At 36.9% G+C, this 23,417-nt stretch overlaps 1 protein-coding gene across 6 annotated transcripts in view; it reads right to left on the bottom strand.

The window, feature by feature from the left end:
• Nucleotides 1-23,417, bottom strand: part of ntmt1 (N-terminal Xaa-Pro-Lys N-methyltransferase 1) — a 128,312-nt gene that overhangs the window by 1,415 nt on the left and 103,480 nt on the right. Inside the window, exons 1-5 of one of the 6 annotated variants that reach the window (XM_079420051.1) lie at nucleotides 21,806-21,995; nucleotides 14,352-14,486; nucleotides 2,280-2,454; nucleotides 1,158-1,410; nucleotides 35-1,042 (exon numbers count right to left, since the gene is read on the bottom strand). In XM_079420051.1, coding sequence (XP_079276177.1) covers nucleotides 786-1,042; nucleotides 1,158-1,410; nucleotides 2,280-2,454; nucleotides 14,352-14,401 — 735 coding nt within the window. In that variant the 5' untranslated portion in view covers nucleotides 14,402-14,486; nucleotides 21,806-21,995 and the 3' untranslated portion in view covers nucleotides 35-785. Of the gene's footprint in view, nucleotides 1-34; nucleotides 1,043-1,157; nucleotides 1,411-2,279; nucleotides 2,455-3,424; nucleotides 3,777-14,351; nucleotides 14,487-21,805; nucleotides 21,996-23,417 lie in introns of those variants that run through there. The other 5 variants (XM_079420049.1, XM_079420050.1, XM_079420052.1 and 2 more) reach the window with 5 other exon arrangements.

The following is a 23,417-nucleotide window of genomic DNA, read 5'->3' on the forward strand; positions in this document are numbered from 1 at the left end:
ACCACTGTTATACACAATAACACTGACATACAATCACTGCTCCAAAATAGTTTATTCAAGGCAAAATACAGCATATGGTTCAGATAAGAATTTTCTGTAAACAACTGTAAATTCACACGTAACATCAACTAGTATAGATTCAAATGGCCATATAAGTTACTAAAATGTTTTGCACACACCATTCAGTGCCAAAGACACATGTTGAACTCTGATTAAACATCCTTAAATAGGAAAGTTCACCCCAAAATTAAATACTCACCATTATTTGATTACAAACCTGTATGACTTAGACATTTCTCAAAATACCATCTTTTATGTCCACTAGAAGAAAATAAGTCATACCGGTTTGGAACAACATGAGGGTGAAAACATTTTTCCATTTTTGGGTCAACTGTCCCTTCAAGTCTTCAGCACACCCATTGCTAAAAACAAAGCAGTGTGCGTGGTTTACATTTTTTTTCTTGATTGTTTCTACCTTCCACACTTCAAACTGTGGATCAACTGGAGTGTATAACAGTTTGGATATCTGAAAAGCTACCATTTGCCACTTTTGCATTCAGATTCATAATAGCGATGAACCTTAGCTGTTTATATTACAAACTCTAGAGGTCAAGTAAAACTCCCCTGCTTAAAATCCCAAGGTCCCTAAGTCACCTTCAAGTCTTGTGCCTTTTATTTATTTTTAAATGGTGATCACATTGGCAGTAACGCGTAGCTTTTTGTGTAGCTAACATTGATCTTAACGTTCTCACATTATTGGCTTCCGAACAAAAACCCCCTCGTACTCATCTGAGTGCTAGAGTGTGGACCTGATAGATTTCCTCAGGGAAGTTCTGCTGCTGCTCCTCACAGATGATGTTGAGTCCGGCCTGGGCTACTAGGCGATGTAATACATTCAGGTCCCGACACACACTGCTGTCTACATCATCAGGTATTACACCTTCAAACGCAACATTATCCTTCACTACAATCAGGCCATCTGGACGCAGACCGCTCCGGCAACGCCGCAGGAATTCCACCAGGTGGTCATCGGTCAAGTGACCTAGAGACACATGGAATGATTTGTGTTTGCAACACAGATAGAAGATACATTTGGTCATTTTCACCATTTTCTGTTCATAGATAATGTAGTGAAAGAAGTTAATTGTATGCTTTACCAATCACCCACTGGATCCATATGACATCGTAGCGTTCTGGCTGGGGCTGAAAGTCTTGTAGGCCACAGCAGAAGTAGTTCTCCACTCGCTTGGCCTCCTCACCCAGGTAGGTACGAGCTTTATCCAGAAAATCCTGTGTCACGTCCACTAGGTCCACTGTATGGAAGAGGGGCAGGAGCAGGCGCTTGGTGATACGGCCGATTCCTGCGCCACAGTCCAGAGCACAGCCTGTCCCAGTCTTACCCTGGCCTTCCTTAAGTAAAACAGAAGACCAAGTGATTGTGTGTTTCTCATGAACTTTCATTTGCTGTTAGGTGAAAGTTGAGCAACTGCGGGAAAGATTACAGTCAGTTTCACAATATTTCTTTCAAATAATCAGTTTAAGATTTGACAGTGAACTAGAATTCAGAATACTAGACTTGCAAAAGATATTTACACTAACGTTCAAACATTTGGGAAAGAACTTTGAAAGAAGTCTCATGTTCACCAAGGCTGTGTTTATTTAATAAACAATACAGTAAAAACTATAATACTGTGAAATGTTATTACAATTAAAAAATATATGTATATTACAGCTGTGCAGTATAAAATTTGTGGAAAGAGTGATACTTTTTTTTTTTTTTAATTCGGTCCCACTTTATATTAGGTGGCCTTAACTATTATGTATTTACATTGAAATTAATAATTTGATACAATGCACTTATTGTGTACATACATGTTTTTACATTGTACTTATATATTTAAAAATACCTATATGTAATTACATCTGTAATTACACTTTTGACCCATCCCTTACACCTTAACCCACCCTTAAACCTACCCAGACCACCAAACCTGACCCTAACCTTACCCGTATGCCACCTCAATAGCAGCAAAGGTGATTTGAAATATACAATATGACCACAATAAGTACATTGTACTTATTTTTTGATGCAAGTACATAGTAGTTAAGGCCACCTAATATAAAGTGTGACCAAAAATTCTTTGATGAAAAGCCAGTTCAAAAGAACAGAATTTATTTGAAATACAAACCTTTTGTAACATTATAAATGTCCTTATTTTCACTTTTGCTCAGTTTAATGTGTGCTTGCTGAATTAAAGTATTAATTTAGAACTACTCACCCCAAGGAATTTTTGAAGAAACTTTTTGGAGCCATTAATGTCGATGCTAGAAATGCTGCCATAACCCCCCAGCATTCCATCCACAGTGGGCGGGACTTCCTTCCAATAGTGTTCTGCCTTTGAGTAAAAGGTTGTCTGGTCTTCTATCAAACGGTCTTCCATCTTTGTGCAACTCCTGACCACAGAAATCAAAATGAGTTAGTTTTACCACAGATCTGAATGAGAAAGTCCTTTATAATAGACTATATATTACAGGTAGACTTTAAATTCTATTGCATGTTTCTATATACATTGCTTCATATTTAAAACAATTTCATAACATTTTTTCTGCAATTGTAGTTTCTGTGAAAATTTATTTATGCCGTCCCTGCTGCATTATAAGTCTATATAAATGCATCTTTTTGTGGTAAATATGTTGCTTCAGATGAAGCTTCTGTGCAGTGTAAAATGCATTAGTGTCTTATAAAATGCATTCTTATGAAAAAGTTATAATCAACTGCTATTAGTCAAGCTTCTGTACACTGCTTTTCACAATACAGGCTGTTTTAGATCATATTTACATAAAATCATTCATTCATGCCCCCAATGAGATATGTGAATGTGGCCAGGGGGGAAAACAAACTCTATGTTGTATGTGGGAAAACCTTGGGCACAACCATCCTCATCTAGCAGGACACACATCACAATTTCTTAGTACTAGTTTTGTAGTACTAATCATGCATTCACTGATTTAAACTGATTTAATATGTCGGTAAGACAATGTTTGAGTTACATGGATAATGATAATGAAAATATAATTTCAATGAAATGTTCAAGAGCCAAATATTTAGCCTGTAATGAGACCTAAAGAGCTGAAGCGTAAGTCATCCAAATGCAGCTCTGCTTGTCTGAGCTCAGCTGTCAGGAAGCATCACTGGCAGACAAATGACTGCCAAGTTATTACAACATGTAGTCTACTAACAAAATGTAAGCATGAATACATATAGGACATACAGCATATTAATGTCCACACTCCCTAAACATTTTAGTCTTTAGGATAGATAAAAAAAATAAAAAAACAGGTTTATTTAGAGCGTTATAAATAGTTATTGAAAAAAGTTCATGTGGTACAGTTGCATCTGTCAACCTTCATTCTCATTACTTACTGGATCAGAAAAGTTCTCACACGTGTTCCTGCTAACGTTACCGTGCTATCGTTAAAGGTGTCTCGTCTCTCGGCTATATTTGGTGGTGGCAAAAAGTTACACGTGTTGACACGAGCAGATGGAAATCACACGCTTCCACTGCCTCTCTCTGACCTCTTTATGTCCTAACAGTAATTCAGACAGTGAAGACTGGCGTACCTTTGCTCTCGTGCTCTCGCTGACTGTCGTTTCTTCCTATCAGTCATGTCACAACTGAACAACTATAGCAGAACTGCCCCATGAAACCTTTTACAGCTCCCCTGGCTTTCCAAAACAGAAATACTGCACTCGGCATGCCTCACGTCATTTCCTTATTTGACCACCGTGTTTCCCTTCGGTATTTGTTTTTGTCTCCATCTTGTGGCCGCACTTAAACTTGCACGTGGCTAAGAAACTGTCAAGTAATTGTTTTGTTTTGTTTTTTTCCTCCAAATGCTCGTAAATTGTCCGAAATTGTAAAGCCATTTTTACCCCGTGGTATTTTAACCAATACTGAAAAAAAAAAAATATATATATATGTTTTTTATTGATTTTCATGTATTTTAATTTAATTAATAGTAAAATTATGTGTTAATGTAATAATAATAATAAAAATAATAAATTAATTTGAATAATTTTAAGTCATCTTGTGACCCCACTGGAGGTTTGCTGGGGTCCAGAGGAGGCATAAATACATTGAAACAAAAATCAAAAGAAGTTTTGAAAAATTAAAGGATTAACGAGAATATAAAATTATTGTAATACTCATACAACCAAAGTAGCATTATTAATTTAAGAAAAAAATGTGTAAAAACACTATAGCATCTTTTTTGTCAGACACTAAAAGCATGGCTTACTTATATATTTTAAGACAGAATAGTTGTCCCTTCTTTCCTTTCAGAGAAATGGTTTATAGAGAAGAATTGATACTATGTTGAGAAACTAGTTAGTATGTTACTTTAAAAAAAAAAAAAAAAAAATTATCCCTTTTATTTTCAAAACCATATTGTGTTGGCATAGTTATACTGGTATACTTTTATAAACATCTTTTCTCTCTCATTTCCAAGAGATCTCCAGCCTGTTTAATAAATGTTCATCTGAGTGGTCCTAGTTTCGATCCTGTATTTGTTTTGTATTCCGTCCAGCATCTTGTCCAGCCACTGTTGCTTTTTCTTTCTTCTCATCCCATCTCTTATTTTCACTCCCTTCATTACTTGACAGCATGCTTTCTGTCTCGCCTACTTATGCTGGTCTCTCCTCCCCCACAAGCCCTACGTTTCACTGCTCTCCTCTCTCTCCCCTGGGTAACTCCTCTCTTCCTCGTTCTCCCTCCCGGCTCTGTCTGCTCATCCTCTTTCCGTCTCTCCTCCTCGGCCGAGCTGGCAGGGTATACAGATGATGACTCAGTACACTGCCTGTCTGCATCGGACAGCCTGAAGTCAGTCGATATTTAATCTGATCTGCTCTCTTTCACCCTATCTTCTTCTGTCTACTCCCTCTCTGGCTCCTGACACCTTTTACACTCTCATTAGAATTACAAAGAGGCTGGAGAAATGGAGCGGAAATCAACACTTTTGAAATGCCCTGAGTCAGCAGAGCTGGCCGGCTCTTCTCACCTGTCTCTGCCTGTAGTCCTCTCTCTCTCTCTCTCTCTCTGTGTGCACTCTTCACGTTTCTCCTTTCAGATTAACCTCATGTGCACTGCTGTATATGTTTGACCGTATAGTCACTCACCAAGATTTGACTCAGAGTAGACTCATAATTTCTCATCAAAGGACACATTCTGAAGATAGTTTAAAAACTAATATGAATAATAATGTAATATAAATATAATATTAATAATAATCAACTGTTTATATATATAGCTTTTCAGCTTTCAGTTTAAATTTTTTTTATTTTATTTAGTTATTTTTAGTATTTCTTTGAAGTATTTTCATTTCAGTTTTAATTGAAATAACTGCAGTTTTAGTATGCTATTAGTATACTATTCTAGTATGTTATTCTAATAAATGTAATATTCTAGTTTTAGTATGTTATTAGAATACTATTTGAACTATTTCTTTAAGGAAGAGAGTGTAACATATACTGTATTCAATTGTATATTAATATAATGTACAAATTAGCTGAGGAGGTTGGTTGGAGGGAAAGATGTGAAGATGTGCATAGGGTGGAAGAATCATCTTATTCCACACACAGACATTCAGTCCTGACTCAGACTCAAGGACATATGTATCAATCTATAAATGTTCTGTACTTACACATAGAAAATAACATATCTATTAAGGCATTCAGTTCATGGCATGCAAGAAATGAAATATGGATTCCCTGAAAAAGAAATAAACAATATAAAGACACTTACAAAAACATGAGCACAGCTATAAACACTTTGAATTAATTGCATTTAAAGTGACCGTTAAACTGACTGCTACTGACATGATACATCTTGTGCTACTTAAGCAAAGAATATACTAAAAAAAAAAGTGCTTAGGTCATTTGTAGGACAATTTAGATTTTTGTCATGTTGTTGGTGTCAAATTGTGAATTGTACAAAAGTAACAAAAACATTTTATGTTATTATTACAAAATAAATAAATACATTTTTGAATATGTAGAATTCATGTGTATATGATAACTGTAATAAAACATTCCCCTGTGAAAGTATGAAAAAAAAACACTTGTGCATTAATTAAAGCAGCCACGTGATGGCACTGTTGTACTATATTCAAGCTAAGTAGGACAGCTTGAGGTTAAAATCATTCCTCCCTTCATTCAGACAGTCAGTTATTTATACTTCATTAATATTACATATTAATTCACCACTCACTCACTCAATCAATAAATATATTCATTTTTATATTTAAACACAGGCAGAACAGGATCTGTAGTTCTCCCAAGCAAACTAATACTAACAATAAGCACAATGGCACACAGTGGTCAGAGCTCAAAACACAGTGAATGACCCTGACTAACTATGGTATTTCGGATACAAGTTGTCCTATTTGCAATACTACCCTGAAGTACATGTTTTATTGTTAACACTTCATTAAAAGTAGATATTCTGTAGGTTTCCATGGAACTGTGTTAAAGATTATGACTGAAATGTTAGATAACGCCAAGGTCTCTTCATGCTAATCCTAGTTAGACAGTAAAAAGAGCAAATATATAAACTTTATAATGCATGGCTGTATTGTTAAAAGCCATTTTATTGTTATAAAATACATATAATGTGTATATATTTAAATAATGCATATAATAGCACAAGCTTTTTAACATAATGATACAAGCAGCTATGAGTGCATGTGCCTCTTTGTTTGTCGAATTTATCTGTTTGTGTACTTTATAACAGATAAAATATGAGATAAACTGCTGTGTTTCCTGTATGCCATTTGTTACACAGTCATATGATTGTGTTTGTGCATATGTGTATGCAAATGTTGGTATTTATACACTCTGAAAGGTCACAAGGAGGTCTTATGCCTCATTCAAGCTGAACCATAAAGCCAGAATGTCTGTCACAGAGCCAAAAGGCAAAAACAACCAAGCTAACTAAGAAATGTTACAATATCATTAACAGTGTTTTAAAAATGAATGGCGTTTTTCCTCAAAAAAGAGTCCGGAGCAAGTTTTAGTCAAATACACATTGCAAAAGTCTTTGAAGAGAGAGAGTGTGTGTGTGTGTGTTAGTGACACATGACAGCTGTGTGGTTCTTTGATGTTTGGGATTACAGTTGGATTACATCATGGTAGTTTGGATGGGAGCACCTGTATTGTGATAGAAAAAAAGGTCAAATACACAGATGAAAAGAGAGGCTGGACTGAGGGCTCTCCTGAAGCAGAAGAAAACAATAAAAAAAGAGTGTAAAGTCATGTATGTTTGTTTCTTTAAATATTTTTGTACTGAATGCCCCTGTACGGTTTCAGTATTATGTTTGTTTTAGAAGCAGTAGCCATCAGGTAGCTATAAAGTGCTATTATTTACACAGCTCTCTTGAATACTAGATTCTGCTTGGTCACTCATAGCATTTGGCAAATATATTACAAATTATAATTATTAGAATTTACCATGAATATTTTTAATAATGACTGCTTAAAATGGATGACTACATTGCCATGTCCATGTTTAATATTATATTATACTAATATATATTATATTGTATTAATCTTGTTTACAGTTGTTATAGTAAATAAAAAGTTGTTTTTGGTAATTGAAAAAAAGCTGAAACAAAAAAAATATAAATATCAGATGGAAAACTTCAAATGAAAATTGACTGAAACTGAAATAAACTGATGGTGACATACTAAAATTGTTAAAACTAAAATAAAAATAAAGCTATATAGAGATGTTTTAAAAATAAAAATGACAGAATTAGGCTACTAAAACTTAAAATACAAAATAAAAGCTAAATCAAAAAATGTATAATACTATGAATTACATATAAATGGATATGAACATTTATTATGTATGTTTATAATGTAATCAGTATATATATCTGTATGCAATATGCAATATGGAACCGTTTTAAAATCTCATCTTTTTATATTAATATATCATTATAGTCCTGGCCTGTAGTAACATACAGCAATATATCAGCAGCAAACTTCAACCAGTCAACACTAGGCTCTTAATCGAAGCCAGAGCTCAGCAGGGCGTCGAGCTGAATGCTTAATGACTGAATTACAATCAGGTTTGGGTGAGAACAGGATTAGTTCTGTCTTTGAAGGTCTGATGTCTGATGTGGTTTCTGGTTTCACAGTGCCTCACATTTTGAGAACAGTGTAAGTCTGTGTGTGAGCGTGTGTGTTTATGGAACAAAACAGTATTGAATTTTACACAACCCAGCTACACGCTATGCTTACCATGCTAGCTGCCTTTTCCTCTCTTTCTGCCTTTTCTCCTCTGATTTTTCCCCTCTCTTTCTGTTTTCCCCATGTGAGCCTCTGACACCCCCATCACCGCCAACAACTCTCTCTCTCTCTCTCTCTCTCTCTCTGTATCTATATTTTGTGAGATCAGCCCTGGTTGGGTAGATTGAAGTGGACAGCGGTGCAGAGCACACGCTCACTACTGCCTCTCTTCCTAATCCCTGACCTAGAAACAGAGAGAGAAAGAGAGAATACTAAAAGGTTACTGAGAGGATAGAAGTGTCCTGTGTTGGTGGCTTACTTAGCTGAGATTTCTGGCAAAACCCCTACAAGTCAGCTAAATCTTGTCATAAACTTCCTTTGGAGATATTTTAGATTAATAATCATGATTATAGAGTTAGTATTTACCGCACATATGAAAGACATGAAGGATTGAGTTTGGGATTAATATAATGGTTTGAATTTAAGACAAAACATATTATAAAAGATGAAGGCATTTTGGTAAGGTTATGAGTTACCAAACTAGTTAGTTGCACAGGAGCTCCACACCTGGTCTGGAGGAGAATTTACACTCCTCTGAGACTATGTCTGGCTGGCACATAGTTAAAAATGCATAAGCCATTTTCTTATTAATATTTCACATATGCAAGCTCCCTATCACCAGTGCAGCTGTAGCCATGCAAGCAGTACAGAGAGAGAGAGAGAGAGAATGTGAGAGAGATACGGGGAGAGAGATGAGTATGAAAAGAGAGAAGAAGAAAGAGAGGGGAAAGCAGAAAAAACTATATACGTAGAAAGAAATAGGGTGGAATCCTGTTTTCCATTGTTACCAGACTGTTGTTATTAAACCAGTTCTCAGATGAAACAAGACAGACTAAGTCACAAATGTTTAAACGGTTTCTGAATGGTGCTTCTCACTTGGAACAATATGTGTACTTATCAAATAAATTACTCAGGTAAACTCTTGAGACAGAATAGCAGAACAGTGTTTTTTTTTTCATAACCATGCATTTTTTAAAATCTTTGCATTATATTGAATTATAGTTTCAATGACCATTGTAAACACACAGTAGAGCAGCACCATCTAGTGGTAATACAGACAAACAGTAAAAACAGCAATATTGTGAAATGGTGTATAAAATACATTTTTCTATTTTTAATTCATTATAAAATGTAATTTATTCCTGTGATGACAAAGCTGAATTTTCAGCAGCCATTACGTTAGTCTTCAGTATAACATGATCCTTCAGAAATCATTCTAATATGCTGATTTGCTGCTCAAGAAACATTTCTTATTATCAATGTTGAAACGGTTGTGCTGCTTAGTATTTTTGTAGAGACCCTTATCATTTTTGTTTCAGGATTCTTGGATGAATAGAAAAAAAATCTTACTACTCCACTATTTTGAACATAAATGTAGATTATTTATTACATTTATTTGCATACAGCATTGTGACTGGTCTTCCTTGAATATGTGGACCAATCTACAAATGCTAACATTACAATGATATCACTGGATACTCTCAATGACTTTATTAAAATCATAATCGATTTCTGTACAACCAAGTAGGCTTGGAGACACCAAGGGTAAAACTTTGTCCCCACAATTCTTTAAAAATGTTAATGCGTTCTGATTTCACCTGCTAGACGCATTCGCTTAAAATGATATCTCTTCAGTGTCCTTCTAGCTACAGTCTCTGGTATAGTTTGTTTTTCTCAATAGCTGTTTGAAAATTGATTTGCTGATACTTTGCAGTGTATCTGGCTGCCATAACAATAACTTTACATGCTTGCTGCTGTTCGCTGCAGTCCTCTCGGCGCAAGCAGCTTCTCAATTTAGTTTGCTATAAGCTGGAGAAATGCCCAAATGAAAATGCGCTCTTAACAATGCAAGTGAAGTGTTTTGCTGTCACTGTAAACGTTCATTTTCTGTTGCCAGCAAAGGTGAATTAAACATTGCAGATCACAAGAGCCTCCAACACTGTTAAATGTAGAATTACATTTTATTGTTTATGCTGTCATATTTTGTTTTAGAAATTATTTAATGAAATGTACATATTAATGTTGAGGAGAAAATTTTCTCAAGTTTCCTTGTTCCATTGCCAAAGAAACTGATGGCAATGGGACCAAATGTAATGTGTTGATTGTGACATAAGGAACTGGTGTGATCTCATGGAGATTTTAGTGATTTAATTAATTAGTTCTTTAATTGCAAGTTCACAAGTAAATGTCAAAATGCACATAAACAATCATTTTTTTTTTTATTCATTTGAGGAAAGAAGTTTGAAGGAACTGATTTTTGATACTGTTATAAATGCACACAATAAAGAGCTGCTTCATCGTTGACAAGCGATGAAAAACACTTGCACATTTTGTTTTTCAGATAGAAATCTGAAACGTTTTTATTATTATGGTCATCTGGTCACCCTACTTTGATATGAGATGATTCATAATGATGGAAATAATTATAACGCACAATCACACACACACACACACACACACACACACACACACACACACACACACACACACTCAACCAGCATGCAAGGTTGCAGCTGTAGCAGTGACATGTCTTGGCATCCTGTTGCAGAACTCAGGCCTGTATTCCTGAGTATGTGCGTGTTTGTGAGCGTGCAGAGGATCGATCCAGCCATCGCAAGCACCAGGGCCCTGAGAGACATGAGGCGGGTAGAGCGAGGGGGGATGGATGAAGAGAGAGAGAGAGAGAGAGAGAGAGAGCAGCAATAGCTGCAGCACAGCTATTCAAGCTAACTCGTTATGTCCAGGGCTTATTGGAAAACAGTCTGACTGAGGCTCGGCACTGAAATTAGTTATTGATCTTGCTTTCCCATCCCCAACCTGCCTCTCTCTTGCCCTCCTTCTCCCCCCTGCTTTGGGACCGCAAAAGCCTCTTCTGCTGATTCCTACTCTTTTTCATTTGTTCCCCTCTTCCTCGTTCATTCCCCGGCTTTCACTTTCGCCATACACCTCTTTTTGTTCCATACATTCATCCATGTTTTACATTTGCAGTCCTTTGTTTCCAAGAACCAGGCTTCCGTGGTTTTGATCAGTTCTCTCTCTTGACAGTGGCTCTCTGATTGGTTAACCTTCTGCTGATTTCTCTCTCTCTCTTCTTATATTTGAACTTCTTCTCTTCCTTTGCCTACCTATCACTCTTTTAAATTCTGTTTTCTTTCCCATCCACTGCCTTCCCTCTACTCTCTCTCACTCTCGTTCTCCCTTGTTGTTCTTTTCTCACCCACGAGTGATTCTTTCTTTTCCATTGCTCTCTTTTTATTTCTCGTCTTCGCCTCCTTTCTCTCAGCTGCATCAATTCTGCAGTCAGCTGCACAAACTAGTTATAATTTAAAAGGAAAGGCAGAGCGAGAGAGAGCGAGAGAGACAGACAGAGGTGAGGGATAAATGCAGATGTAATTGGTGCAGTGAGGGGGAAAAGAAATTAAGAATGTGTCATAATGGTTACGCCATAATCCCAGAAAATTACACACAAATCAAAATGTGCATTCAAATACTAACACACACTACAACGATGTATTTGCAGCCATGCATGATGCCATTGTGAGATACAAATAAATATATAAATAATCAAGAAAATAAGAAATAGAATTATTTAATTGCAGTTCCTGAAGGAAATTACAGAATTTACAATGCAGCAAAAATAGCTTTAAATTAAACTTTAAGGTGAGTATGGGTTTAAGGCTTTGGTTCTATGTAAATAAGATGCCGTTGTCATGACACTTAGCTTGTGTCTTGTGTTCTGTCGGCTGTATATGTGTATTAAAATGCACAGAAATACCATCTTTATGGTGTTACCGTGGCTATAAATGATTTAACAGATGCAAGAAAGGAAGACCAATTACAATTCTGTATGCAATATATTTTTGTTTAAAAGTGTGGTATTGGTGTGATTTTTTTCCTCCAAAATTGTTATATATATATATATTTTTTCCAAATCATTCTAGTATGCTGAATTGGCACTCATTATGACATTTGTTGTTATTATTTCTTATTTGAAAACGTTTGTGCTACTTAATATTTCTGTAGATAAATACAGTATGCAAATATTACAATGACATCAGCCTGAATTTTAAATTTCCTAAAAGTATAACATATCTAAATAAATAAAAATTGGATAGCACATCTAAGACTGAAATGATCTATAAAACAAGTTTTAAATACAAGTCTGTACAGGAGCTTTTCAAGCTCTTGACCTTCCTCCAGATGAGTTTGCCTAGTTTCATCTGCTACATTCAATGTAATAGTTACAAAATGATATTATCTGTGTATTATTGTACATGGATAAGTATTAAAAATAAAACATGTTAAACAGTATAGTTCACTCATCTTTGAAATGTAGTCATTATGTGTTGAATATATATATACAACAGATTCATGCCAAGTGAATACAAGTTTAAAGGGACAGTTTGTCCAATAATGAAAACTGTACCATCATTTACTCACTCTAACCATTCCTTTAAAGAACTTAAATCACATAAAAATTTGTGATTTTGTATCACTGTGCTGTTGCTTTGGAGCTTTATTACCTTCAGGACAAACAGAGGCCCCCACATGACTCAATTTCATTCCTTCAGTCACATGAGCCTCAACATGTGGAGAGAACATTGAACTATCACTATTAAGGTAGCTTGACAAACAGGTCAGGGTAGAGTTTCTGACTCAAGTTCCCAGACTGCATTGCTTTCTCATATCAACACCACTAGTAAAGCATCTTGAAAAGGACTTGACCTCAGATTGGTTCATTAATTGAAGTGTCAATGACTCAAGCTCAAATTACAACTTTACAGCAAAAATGATCTAACATGCACACTGAGGTGATTCAGTCAGGGAACGGGGGAGATTCTGTGCTTGGCAACAACGTTGTTGGCTCATTTATTCTGCTTCTGCCATTTGGCCACCAAACCCACAATTCTGTGGGAAAACAGTTGTCTGTTCATGTTTGTCAGGGTTCAGATTGAGGTTGCACAAATAAAAGTCTAAGAATAGTTTACTTTTCTTCTTGCCTCGAAGAAATGAGGAAATCTGCATATTATAATAATTTGTGAAGGATCATGTGACACTGAAGACTGAAGCATTACGGGAATAAATTACATTTTAAAATATACTGAAATTGAAAACAGTTATTTATAATTGTACTATTTATATTAATACAGATTTTTGGTGGAATAAATGCAGCCTTGGTGAACATAAGGGAAACAATAAAAAAATTATAGTTATAAATTTATGTTATTATTTTTATTAAATTCCGAAAAATGTTTTCATTTAGTTTTTGTAAACACTGACAACTTCACCATTCATAGAACCAGAAGTTATATTTTGGAGTCAAACAGGAAGTAGTAACCTCAGCTCAATTAACCCTCAGCCCTCCCGCTCTTAGCGCTCCATACGTTCTTACTCTCTTCTGATCTCTCTAGGCTGGGAAACGAAGCTCCAGGAGGAGAAAACCAAGGAATGGGAATAGTAAAGGGGGTTGGTGGAGAACACGGGAACAAAGCAGGAATTTAAATGGAACCCCTCCTCCTCCTCCCTTCAAACCCCCTCCGCACCCCCAGCCCAAATGCCTCCCGGCCCCCGCCTTTTCATGTGCCTGTCAGGGCTTTGCAGCACGGGGGTAGCGGCACAGCCCGGTTTCAGGGGGAGTGTGGAGCGATAAGGGTCTTCACGACGTGCGTGGATGTGGCAGAGAGGGTGTTTTAGGGTCATGGCGAGAGCGAGATGGTGAGGTGAAAGGAATGTTTACATTATTGGGATCCCCCACTTGCTCTCCCAAATGGGAAAAAAAAGAGTCCTTCCTGGAACCTGCATGTCACCTGGCTCTGGTTTAGCCTCTTTGTGTGCGTGTGTTCGGTGTAAAGTCCATTAGACCCCTAAATTCCAGTATGGTAGTCCAATAACCCACGTTCCAGAGAGCGGAGCTGGTCTCATGGCTAACCAAGAGTAAAGATTAACCATAATACATGCAGCACTATAAAACAAATGGCTTACGAGCACCTACTGGAGAAATTACCTCTCTGTTTTATGAGAGAAATGGTATTCGTCCTTCTCAACAGATGACATGACTGGTGATCTACAGGAAACGGGAGCTCTTCACTCTGTTCCAAGAGAGAAATTACCTCCAGCATTCAATGAAAGAGAGGGTTTTCTACAATACAAAAAAAAAAAAAAAAACGCAGTCATTCATAGTGCAAATATATCAATGGCAAAATCAATTTGCTGGGCTTGATGTGGGATTTTGTTCTGTGCTGCGGGATAGTTCACCCAAACCTAAAAATTCTGTCATCATTTATTCACCCTTGTGTCATTCCAAACCGGTATGACTTTCTGTCTTCTATGCAACACAAAATAAAATATTTTTTAAGAACATTTGTAACCAAACAGCCTCAGTCCCCATTGACTCCCATTGTATTTTTTGACCATAAAATGGAAGTCAATGGAAACCAAAACTTTTTGCTTACTAGCATTCTTCAAAGTATCTTCTTTCATGTTAGTCATACAGGTTTGGAACAACACGAGGGCGAGTAAATGACGGACAGAATTTTCATTTTTTGGGTGGACTATCCCTCTAATCAAGATGAACTATGTTCTCAAGATTTTTAGTTCCATAATAAAAAGGAAGGTCAGAATCAACAAATATAGACTAAAAACAGCACACAGTGTATTATATATGAGCTGGAGTCCTCATGAGGTTCAGCATCTCTTCTTCATGTCACCTATTGTTCTGAGATTAACCTCTTTCTCCTTCCACATAATAGTGCTGGAATCTGAAAATGTGAGTCAGGAAAACAGTCATCTCCTTCCATGGTTTCTCTCCTCCACCCACCGTTTCCCCCTATTGCACAGAAACCATCAGGAAGTGCGTCATAAGTAAGGAAGCACTTCCAGGAAATGGAGCAAATGCACAAAATAAGGAGGGAGGATATGAATATGGTGAAAAAAAAATCTTCTTTGTTTTATCAAAATGTGCATAAAGATAGAACAGAACTAGAATAGAAATATTGAGGTAGACTCTTGAGGTAGACTAAGATCTAAAAAGCAAAGTAGTTAAGTGAAGAAAAAAGGTTAAGGCTAAATCTCAGATGTGCAGTTATAGCAATTAGCCTGTGGTGGTGCTCTAGTTCCTAACAACAGTCATGTGATTTATGTAGTAGCAGCCTTTAGCCATCAGGTGGCACTGTTAGTTCGGGCACTTCCCAGTATTCCTGACCCAGCCCTTGCAAGCTACTCAGTGCTGCTAGCGCAGGAAGAGATGAAGTGGACTATTTGGCCCATAAAAAGTACATGGGGCTGAGTTCAGTGACTGGAAATCACAGAGGAGATAGGGCAGGGAGCGGAGGTGAGTCAACCTCATCTGCCTCAGCAGGACTCTGGAGCCTACTCATGCTTTTATCACTAAGTAGATCAGTAACGCATTCACTGCCTCACTTTGTTGATGAAAAATCAAGAGTTGCTCCCATTTACCAAGTAAAAACGTTCCATCAGATTCCACAGTTTTGGGAACAAGGACAAGTGGTTCCATTCAACCTCAATTAATTTGCTTTAAATGAACATTTAATAAAGTAAAGGGCCTTTTGATGCTTTTCAAAAAGCTTAGAAGTCAAAGTTTGAAGCTAGTCAACTACTAAACCTCAACAGGCATCGTGTATGTTTTTTTTGCCTCCCCATTACACAGGCAAATCTCACAAACACAAGTTTTGCCAGCTCAACCCATCACAATGTTCTTCTACCACACTTGACACTTTTAAGAGACCCAAGGTGCTTTTGCAAAACATGGAGGCACAAAGAAGAGCTGGATGGTTGTGTACTGTAGGCAAAAATGCCTCTGTCAGAGTTAGCTTTAATATGCGCTCTAAAACCTCTTCAGCTCCGGAGCAGCACAGCTCTTGTTTACCAGGAAGAGAATGACGTGGGACGTTACATAAGATTGAGTCTGCCTTTCACAAAAAGCGGTATGAAGCAATCTTTATAACCTGTTTGTTGTATGTTAACTAGGCTACACCACACCAAGTAACAATATCACCTTCTGTATTGGGTGTGTGGTGTGCTAAATAGGCTGAATGACTCTTCAGGGTGTGGCAAGGCAGGTTTGTGTGCGTTCACGTGTGTTGTGTATTATTGACTGCGGGCAATTTCTTCTGAAATCTGTTACTTCTGATTTAGCGTTCTCATTTTAATTATCTACACTCTTAAAAATAATGGTTTCGAAATTGGATCTTTGCAGCAATGCCATTGAAGAACCATTTTTGGGTTCCCCGAAGAACCCTTCAGCAAACAGTTATTAAAACAACTTAAAAGTACTTAAGCCTCTGGTGTTTTTCGGTCATTTTAGATGGGAAAAAAAAATATTTTGACATTTAAAAAATCGCTACTTCATTGGAACGGTATGAAACTCGATGACTTTTATGGCAGTCACAATGTGACCATAAAAAAAAAAAAATAATAATAATAATAATAATATATAAGGAATCGAAAAAGATAAACGGTCATAAAAAATAGTCACACTTCTGTTGTTTGTGGTCAAAAATGACCGCCATTGAAAATACGTAAAAATACAAAAATACAAATAATTTTTTGTGTGTACAATATACAAATCATTCATGATTCCGAAAAAAATGCACAGCAATGAAGGGGGTGACAATTCTAAAATATCAAGAGTGCAAAATAGACACACTCCATGTGTTGTGTAATAAAATGTCTTTGTGTTCAGGTTTGACTGTAGTAATATTAAAGGTGCCATAGAATGAAAAACTGTCTTTACCCTGGCATATTTAAATAATAACAGTTCTGTACATGGAAATGACATACAGTGAGCCTCAAACGCCATAGTTTCCTCCTTCATATGTAAATCTCGTGATTAAAAAAGACCACTGAAAAACAGGCGAATCAGAACATAACACCGACTGTGACGCAACAGTCGGGATCACTACGCCCCCAACATTTGCATAAACCCGCCCTTGTTCTAAGCCGGCCGAACCATCAGAAGCTCTGCAGGTATTGTAAATAAACAAGCGCGGACAACAGCGAAAATAACAAAATAAATGTTATGTTCCAGGCCGTGCAGGGGGTGTGAAGTGCAGGGATGGGTTGGTGTCTGTATTCAGAAAGGCACAGAAAGCAAATAACGCGAGCCACTAAAGGGACATGGTTAGCTCCTTGCTAGCGGTAGCCTGTTACAGTACATAAGATTTCACTCTCAGTAAGGAGAGATGAGGATGATGGCGAATGACTTACAGATCCTGAGCACCACTGACAAGCATCTGATCTTGTGAAATGTGTGGTAAGTACTGTTGCTCCATAATGTAAACATAGTTTGTGTGATCGCGTCTCTTGAAAGTGAAACTATAACGCGATCGATGGATCGTTCAAAAGCAGTTTCAATGCCTCGCATATTAATAACGGCTCCCTGATGCCCGCGTTTTATATACAGTATAATTACCCGACGATATAACTGCGAGAGAAAGTATTTAAATATATATTTTCCTCCCTGTGCTTCCTTCTTGCTGATGAGCCGTACTGTGAAACAGCCAATCAGAGCAGAGCTCATTATTATTCATGACCCTGCCAAATAAGCCAATAACAGACCGTTTCATTCTAGGGAGAAATCCTAGGGTTGTAAATGGACATGTAAAATCGTTTCTGGAGATGTTTTGCCCTTACCTAAGCCACATACCTTCTGTGTAGATATCAGAGAACAATTTAAAATACTGTATCAATGCATTCTATGGCACCTTTAATGCAAAAAATGACAATTCAAATCAACATTTCAAAAAAAAAAAAAAAAAAAATTTTTACAAAAAGTTGTCTTTGAGTTGACTTGAAAGAATAAAAAAGTTGACTTAAAAGAATACAAATTTGTCTAAAAACAACTAGAGAATTTCTAAGCCTATTTAGGAATTTAGTGGCTAAAACATGGAACTGCAGAAGTTTTTCTTTTTTTACTTCGACCAGATGGCACTAATCTGACTTCAAAAATTGGATTTTAAAGGCATTGTCTCTATTTTAACATGAAATACTGCTATAATTAAAAATATAAAATATTAGAAAACTTTTTTTGTATTATTTTCAGTTTTAAAAAAGTTTTTAAATAATAATAATTATTGCATAAATGTTAATTAGCGCAATGAAATTCTCTCAAAATACAAAAGAAAAAAGAAAACATATTATTGAACATTACTATATTACATTAATTTTACTGAAAATAAAAAAGGCAACATTTCAGGTGTCTGGTCACTTTTGATCATGAACATGTGTGACTCCCAAGTGAACAATATCAGAGGGTTAAAGGTTTTTGGTTTTTAATAGCCATTTTAATAATCTGAGGAAACATTTTAGTAATCTTTATCTAGAACTTTTTACACAGTGAAATGGTTCCATGGATATTAAAGGTTCTTCATGGAGCCATCAATGCCTATAAAGAAACTATTTTTAAGAGTGTACAATGCTGGGTGTTGTAGACTGATGCAGTACCCAGATAGAGTCACAAATGTTTGGTTTGTCTTTCATGTCTTTGCTGTTTGAAGTTTCCAATATGCAACCTTTGGGTGTGGAAAAAGTATTTTCTCCCAGAATATGATGGCCAAATGACTGTAATTGTCTTTTGGGGTGGTGATGGCGCAGTGGATAAGACACATGCCTTTGGTGTGAGAGACCCGGGTTTGAATCCACTGTGAGACACCAATGTGTCCCTGAGCAAGACACTTAACCCCTAGTTGTTCCAGAGGCGTGCGACCTCTGACATATATAGCAATTGTAAGTCGCTTTGGATAAAAGCGTCAGCTAAATGAATAAATGTAAATGTAAATGTCTTTAATTGACTGCAAATGAAGGTTATCATTTGATTGTTGTTGTTTTGTTTTTTTTGTTGCATATTTGTCACACTTAAAAGATTCAGATCCTCAAACTAATTTTAATATTACACAAAGATAATGCAATTAAATACAAAATGCAGTAATATTTAAATGATGATTTCATTTATTAAGGGAAAAAAGCTGTCCAAACCTACCTGGCCCTACGTGAAAAATTAATTGCCCCCTCCTGTTAAATCATGAAAGAACTGGGATTAACCACATTATTTTAGAAAGCTAAATTTCACTAGACAAACTCAAGCCTGATTACTGCCAGACCTTTTGAATCAAGAAATCACTTAAATAGAACCTGTCTGACAAAGTGAAGCATGCTCAAAGAGCAACACATCATGCAGCGATCTAAAGAAATTCAAGAACAGATGAGAAATAAAATAGTTGACATGTATCAGTCTGGAAAGGGTTATAAAGACATTACTAAGGCTTTGGTACTCCAGCGAACCACGTTTATCCACAAATGGAGAAAACTTGGAACAGTGGTGAACTTTCCCAGGAGCGGCTGGCCTAACAAAATTACTCCAAGAGCACAATGACGACTCATCCAGGAGGTCATAAAAGAACCCAGAACAACATCTAAAGAATGGCAGGCCTCACTTGCCTCAATTAAGGTCAGTGTTCATGATTCGACAATAAGAAAGAGACTAGGCAAAAACGGCATCCATGGGAGAGTTCCAAGGCAAAAGCCACTACTGACCAAAAAAGAACACAAAGGCTCATCTCACATTTGCCAAAAAAAATCTTGATTATCCCCAAGACTTTTGGGCAAATATTCTGAATGTGGACTGATGAGACAAAAGTTTAACTTTTTGGAAGGTGTGTGTCCCATTACATTTGGTGTAAAACCAACACAGCATTTCATAAAAAGAACATCATGCCAACAGTCAAACGTGGTGGTAGTGTAATGGTCTGGGGCTGCTTTGCAGCTTCAGGACCTGGACGACTTGCCATAATTGATGGAACCATGAATTCTGCACTCTATGAGAAAATACTGAAGGAGAATGTCCGGCCATCAGTTTGTGACCTCGAGCACACTTGGGTTATGCAGTAGGACAATGATCTCAAACACACCAGCAAGTCCACCTCTGAATGACTCAAGAAAAACAAAATTAAGGTTTTGGAGTGGCCAAGTCAAAGTCCGTACTTAAATCCGATTGAGATGTTGTGACATGACCTTAAACAGTCATTTCAAGCTTGAAAATCCTTCAATGTGGCTGAATTAAAACAATTCTGCAAAGAAGAGTGGGCCAAAATTCCTCCACAGCAATGTGAAAGACTCATTGCCAGTTATCGCAAATGCTTGATTGCAGTTGTTGCTGCAAAGGGAGGCACAACCAGTTATTAGAGTTAGGGGGCAATTACTTTTTCACGTAGGGCAAGGCAGGTTTGGACAGCTTTTTTCCCTTAATAAATGAAATCATTATTTCAAAACTGCATTTTGTATTTACTCAGGTTATCTTTGTGTAATATTAAAATTTGTTTGATGATCTGAATCATTCAAGTGTGACACAAATATGCAAAAAATAAAAAAAAAACTTTTACACACCACTGTAAAAATTTTTTTAAATTAAAATAAAAAAATAAATAAAACATATCACGGTGATAAAGGAATGTTGTTTTACAAGCCTTTATTTAGCCTGGAACTCAATATAAATTTGACAGCTCCATGTTTGTAAAGTCAGGTGCATCTTACCACAAAGGAAGGAAATTTCTGCAGACTGCAAAAGAAAGTAGTTTGTCAGCCTGGAAAAGGTTACAATGCCATTTCTATGTCTCTAGGGCTCAGAAGGTCCATTATCAGAGCCATAATATCCAAATGGAAAATGTTTAGAATAGATGTGAATCTTATGAGAAGTATCAATCTTTGACAAATTACCAAAATTGTGTCAGAAATTTGTTGTTGCAGTTTTGCTGTGTGATATTGTTGATGCTTTACAGTGTGCCATGGATTTTACCCAAGATCTGACTGGGATCATATCATACAGTCTGACAAGCAACAATTGTAAAGGACTGCGAAGTTTGCACCTGGCATTAAAAAGCTTTTATATGTTTATTAAAGAAAGTTAGGGTGATTGGGTCTGCAAGTCAATATTTTTCTTTGTGCCATCTTAAATATCAATATAATTTTTCAACATTTATCTGCTACATATTACTTAACTTTTTAACAATTATTTTTACACCAATCTCCAACTCCATCCCATTTAATTTTGAGCTGTTTAGCTCAAAAATGTCATAATAATGTAAATGTAAGTTGAAAGTAATGATGCAACCCTCTTTGTCTACTCCTTGTCCCTCCATGTCATTTCTATTTCTCACACTTGGGTGCAAGAGTAAATGCTATCAAATTAAACAAGAGAAACTACTGATTCAGATGATATCTGCGCTCTCATTTAAATTGTTACACAGAAGTAAAATGTTCTCTACATTAAACTTTATGTTTGTACGTCCCTATTATTTATACACAAAGACTTTCTGTTTAATGTCACTACTGGAAGCTGGTGTTCATGTATGATTGTGGTATTATCAGTGTACCTAATTTCCAAGTAGTTAAACTAACAAAAACCCCTCTGTTACAACCATCTCCACTCTCCAGTCTCAGTCTCACCTTCATGCATTCTTGGGTTTGGAGATCTGATGACATTTAGTGTAAAACTAAAATAAAGTAAAAATACAGAAAACTAGACACTTTTCAGAGCGCTATAGTTAATGTGACTCTCTAAAGTAAAACTGTCCTCTCTCCTCCTCCCTTCTGGTGAGTCAAGCTGTAACATTTCCTTTTCCATCTCAACTGCTTTGCCGTTTCTCTCTCTCTGTTTGGAGATTAATTGGGCATCCTGCCAGATTTTCATATTTCCTGGCAGCAAAGGGGCCAGCCAACTTCCTGGAGGGGAGGGGCTTACTGAAAGGTTACATTTGCACAATGTGCCTATGGAAAAACACAGAGCGGGGAGAGAACACGAGAGAGGGGAGGGGCGGCAGGGGAACAGATAGGGTGAGAGAAAGGGAGGGGGAGCTTGAGAGAGCGTTAGGCAGCTTGGGCTAAACTAAACGACTCCACCATTCTGCTGTGCTCGAGTAATGGAAAAAGCCCTCCAGGGGAATATTCAGCATGCAAGAGTATCGAGTTGCTCTCCATCATTACAATGCTGCCTAACACCCCCCCCAACATTCCCCTTTCGGTCCCTCCCCCGCAATGGCCCCCTACTCCTCCCAAGCTTCATTTTTCCCTCCTTTTTCTTCCGTCCATGCGTCTGTGAAATGAAAAGGCTTACTGGGAGGCTAGCTGAGGGCCACGGGAGGTTGTTTGAGCATGGCCTATTTGAAGCCAGTGTATAGGTGTTCATGTGCATCTATGAGTTTGTGCGAGTGCCAGGAGTTGGTTGGTTAGTTTTGGGAATGGGGTTGTATTGGTTCACATGTGTAGTAGATATGCGATGGAAACAAGCATCCTTGTCATTGTCTATTTATAGAGTGGGAAGAAAAACAGAGCGAGACTGATGGAGATAGGAATAAGAAAGTGACTGCTGTAAACCCATTTGGTTGGTAAAAAGCCTCAGTTGGGTTTAGAACGGCAGAGTAAATGCCTGTTCACACCAATACCAATGGTGTGATAAACATTTTAATTTGAATAAACAGCTGTTAATGCATCTGTTTAGACCGACACAAATGTGTTTGCCGTCAATGCGATGGATTTGTTTTTTTTTTTGTTTTTTTGTTCTAATTTTGAACACACTTTTAAAAAACTCACCTACCAATAAGGTTTGTGCTTTGGTCACATTACTATAGCTGCTGTGCTACATTAAGCTACAACATGGTGGTGCTTACGAATGGGGTATTTTAATAAGCAACAGTGAAAAGCAGAGGAAGAGTCTGGAAAAAGCTTTCTTGTATCTGTTTGAGAACATTTTAATACAGTTTGACTCTCTTCTCTGTGACAATAAACGCCACCTACTGTCAGAGAGAGAATTTGCATTTTCAGTCCATCTAATTTATTTTGGTCTGAAGAGACAAATTGTGTGGCGAAAATTCATGTTGGTGTGAACAGACCATGAAGGGATACCCCCAAAATGAAAATTCTGTCATAATTTATTCACACTCATGATGTTCCAAACCTGTATTACTTTTAATATATATGTGTGTGTGTGTATGTGTATGTGTATGTGTATGTGTATGTGTGTGTGTGTGTGTGTGTGTGTGTGTGTGTGTGTGTGTGTTTT

This window comes from Barbus barbus, assembly GCF_936440315.1.
Source record: "Barbus barbus genome assembly, chromosome: 6".
NCBI lineage: Eukaryota > Metazoa > Chordata > Actinopteri > Cypriniformes > Cyprinidae > Barbus > Barbus barbus.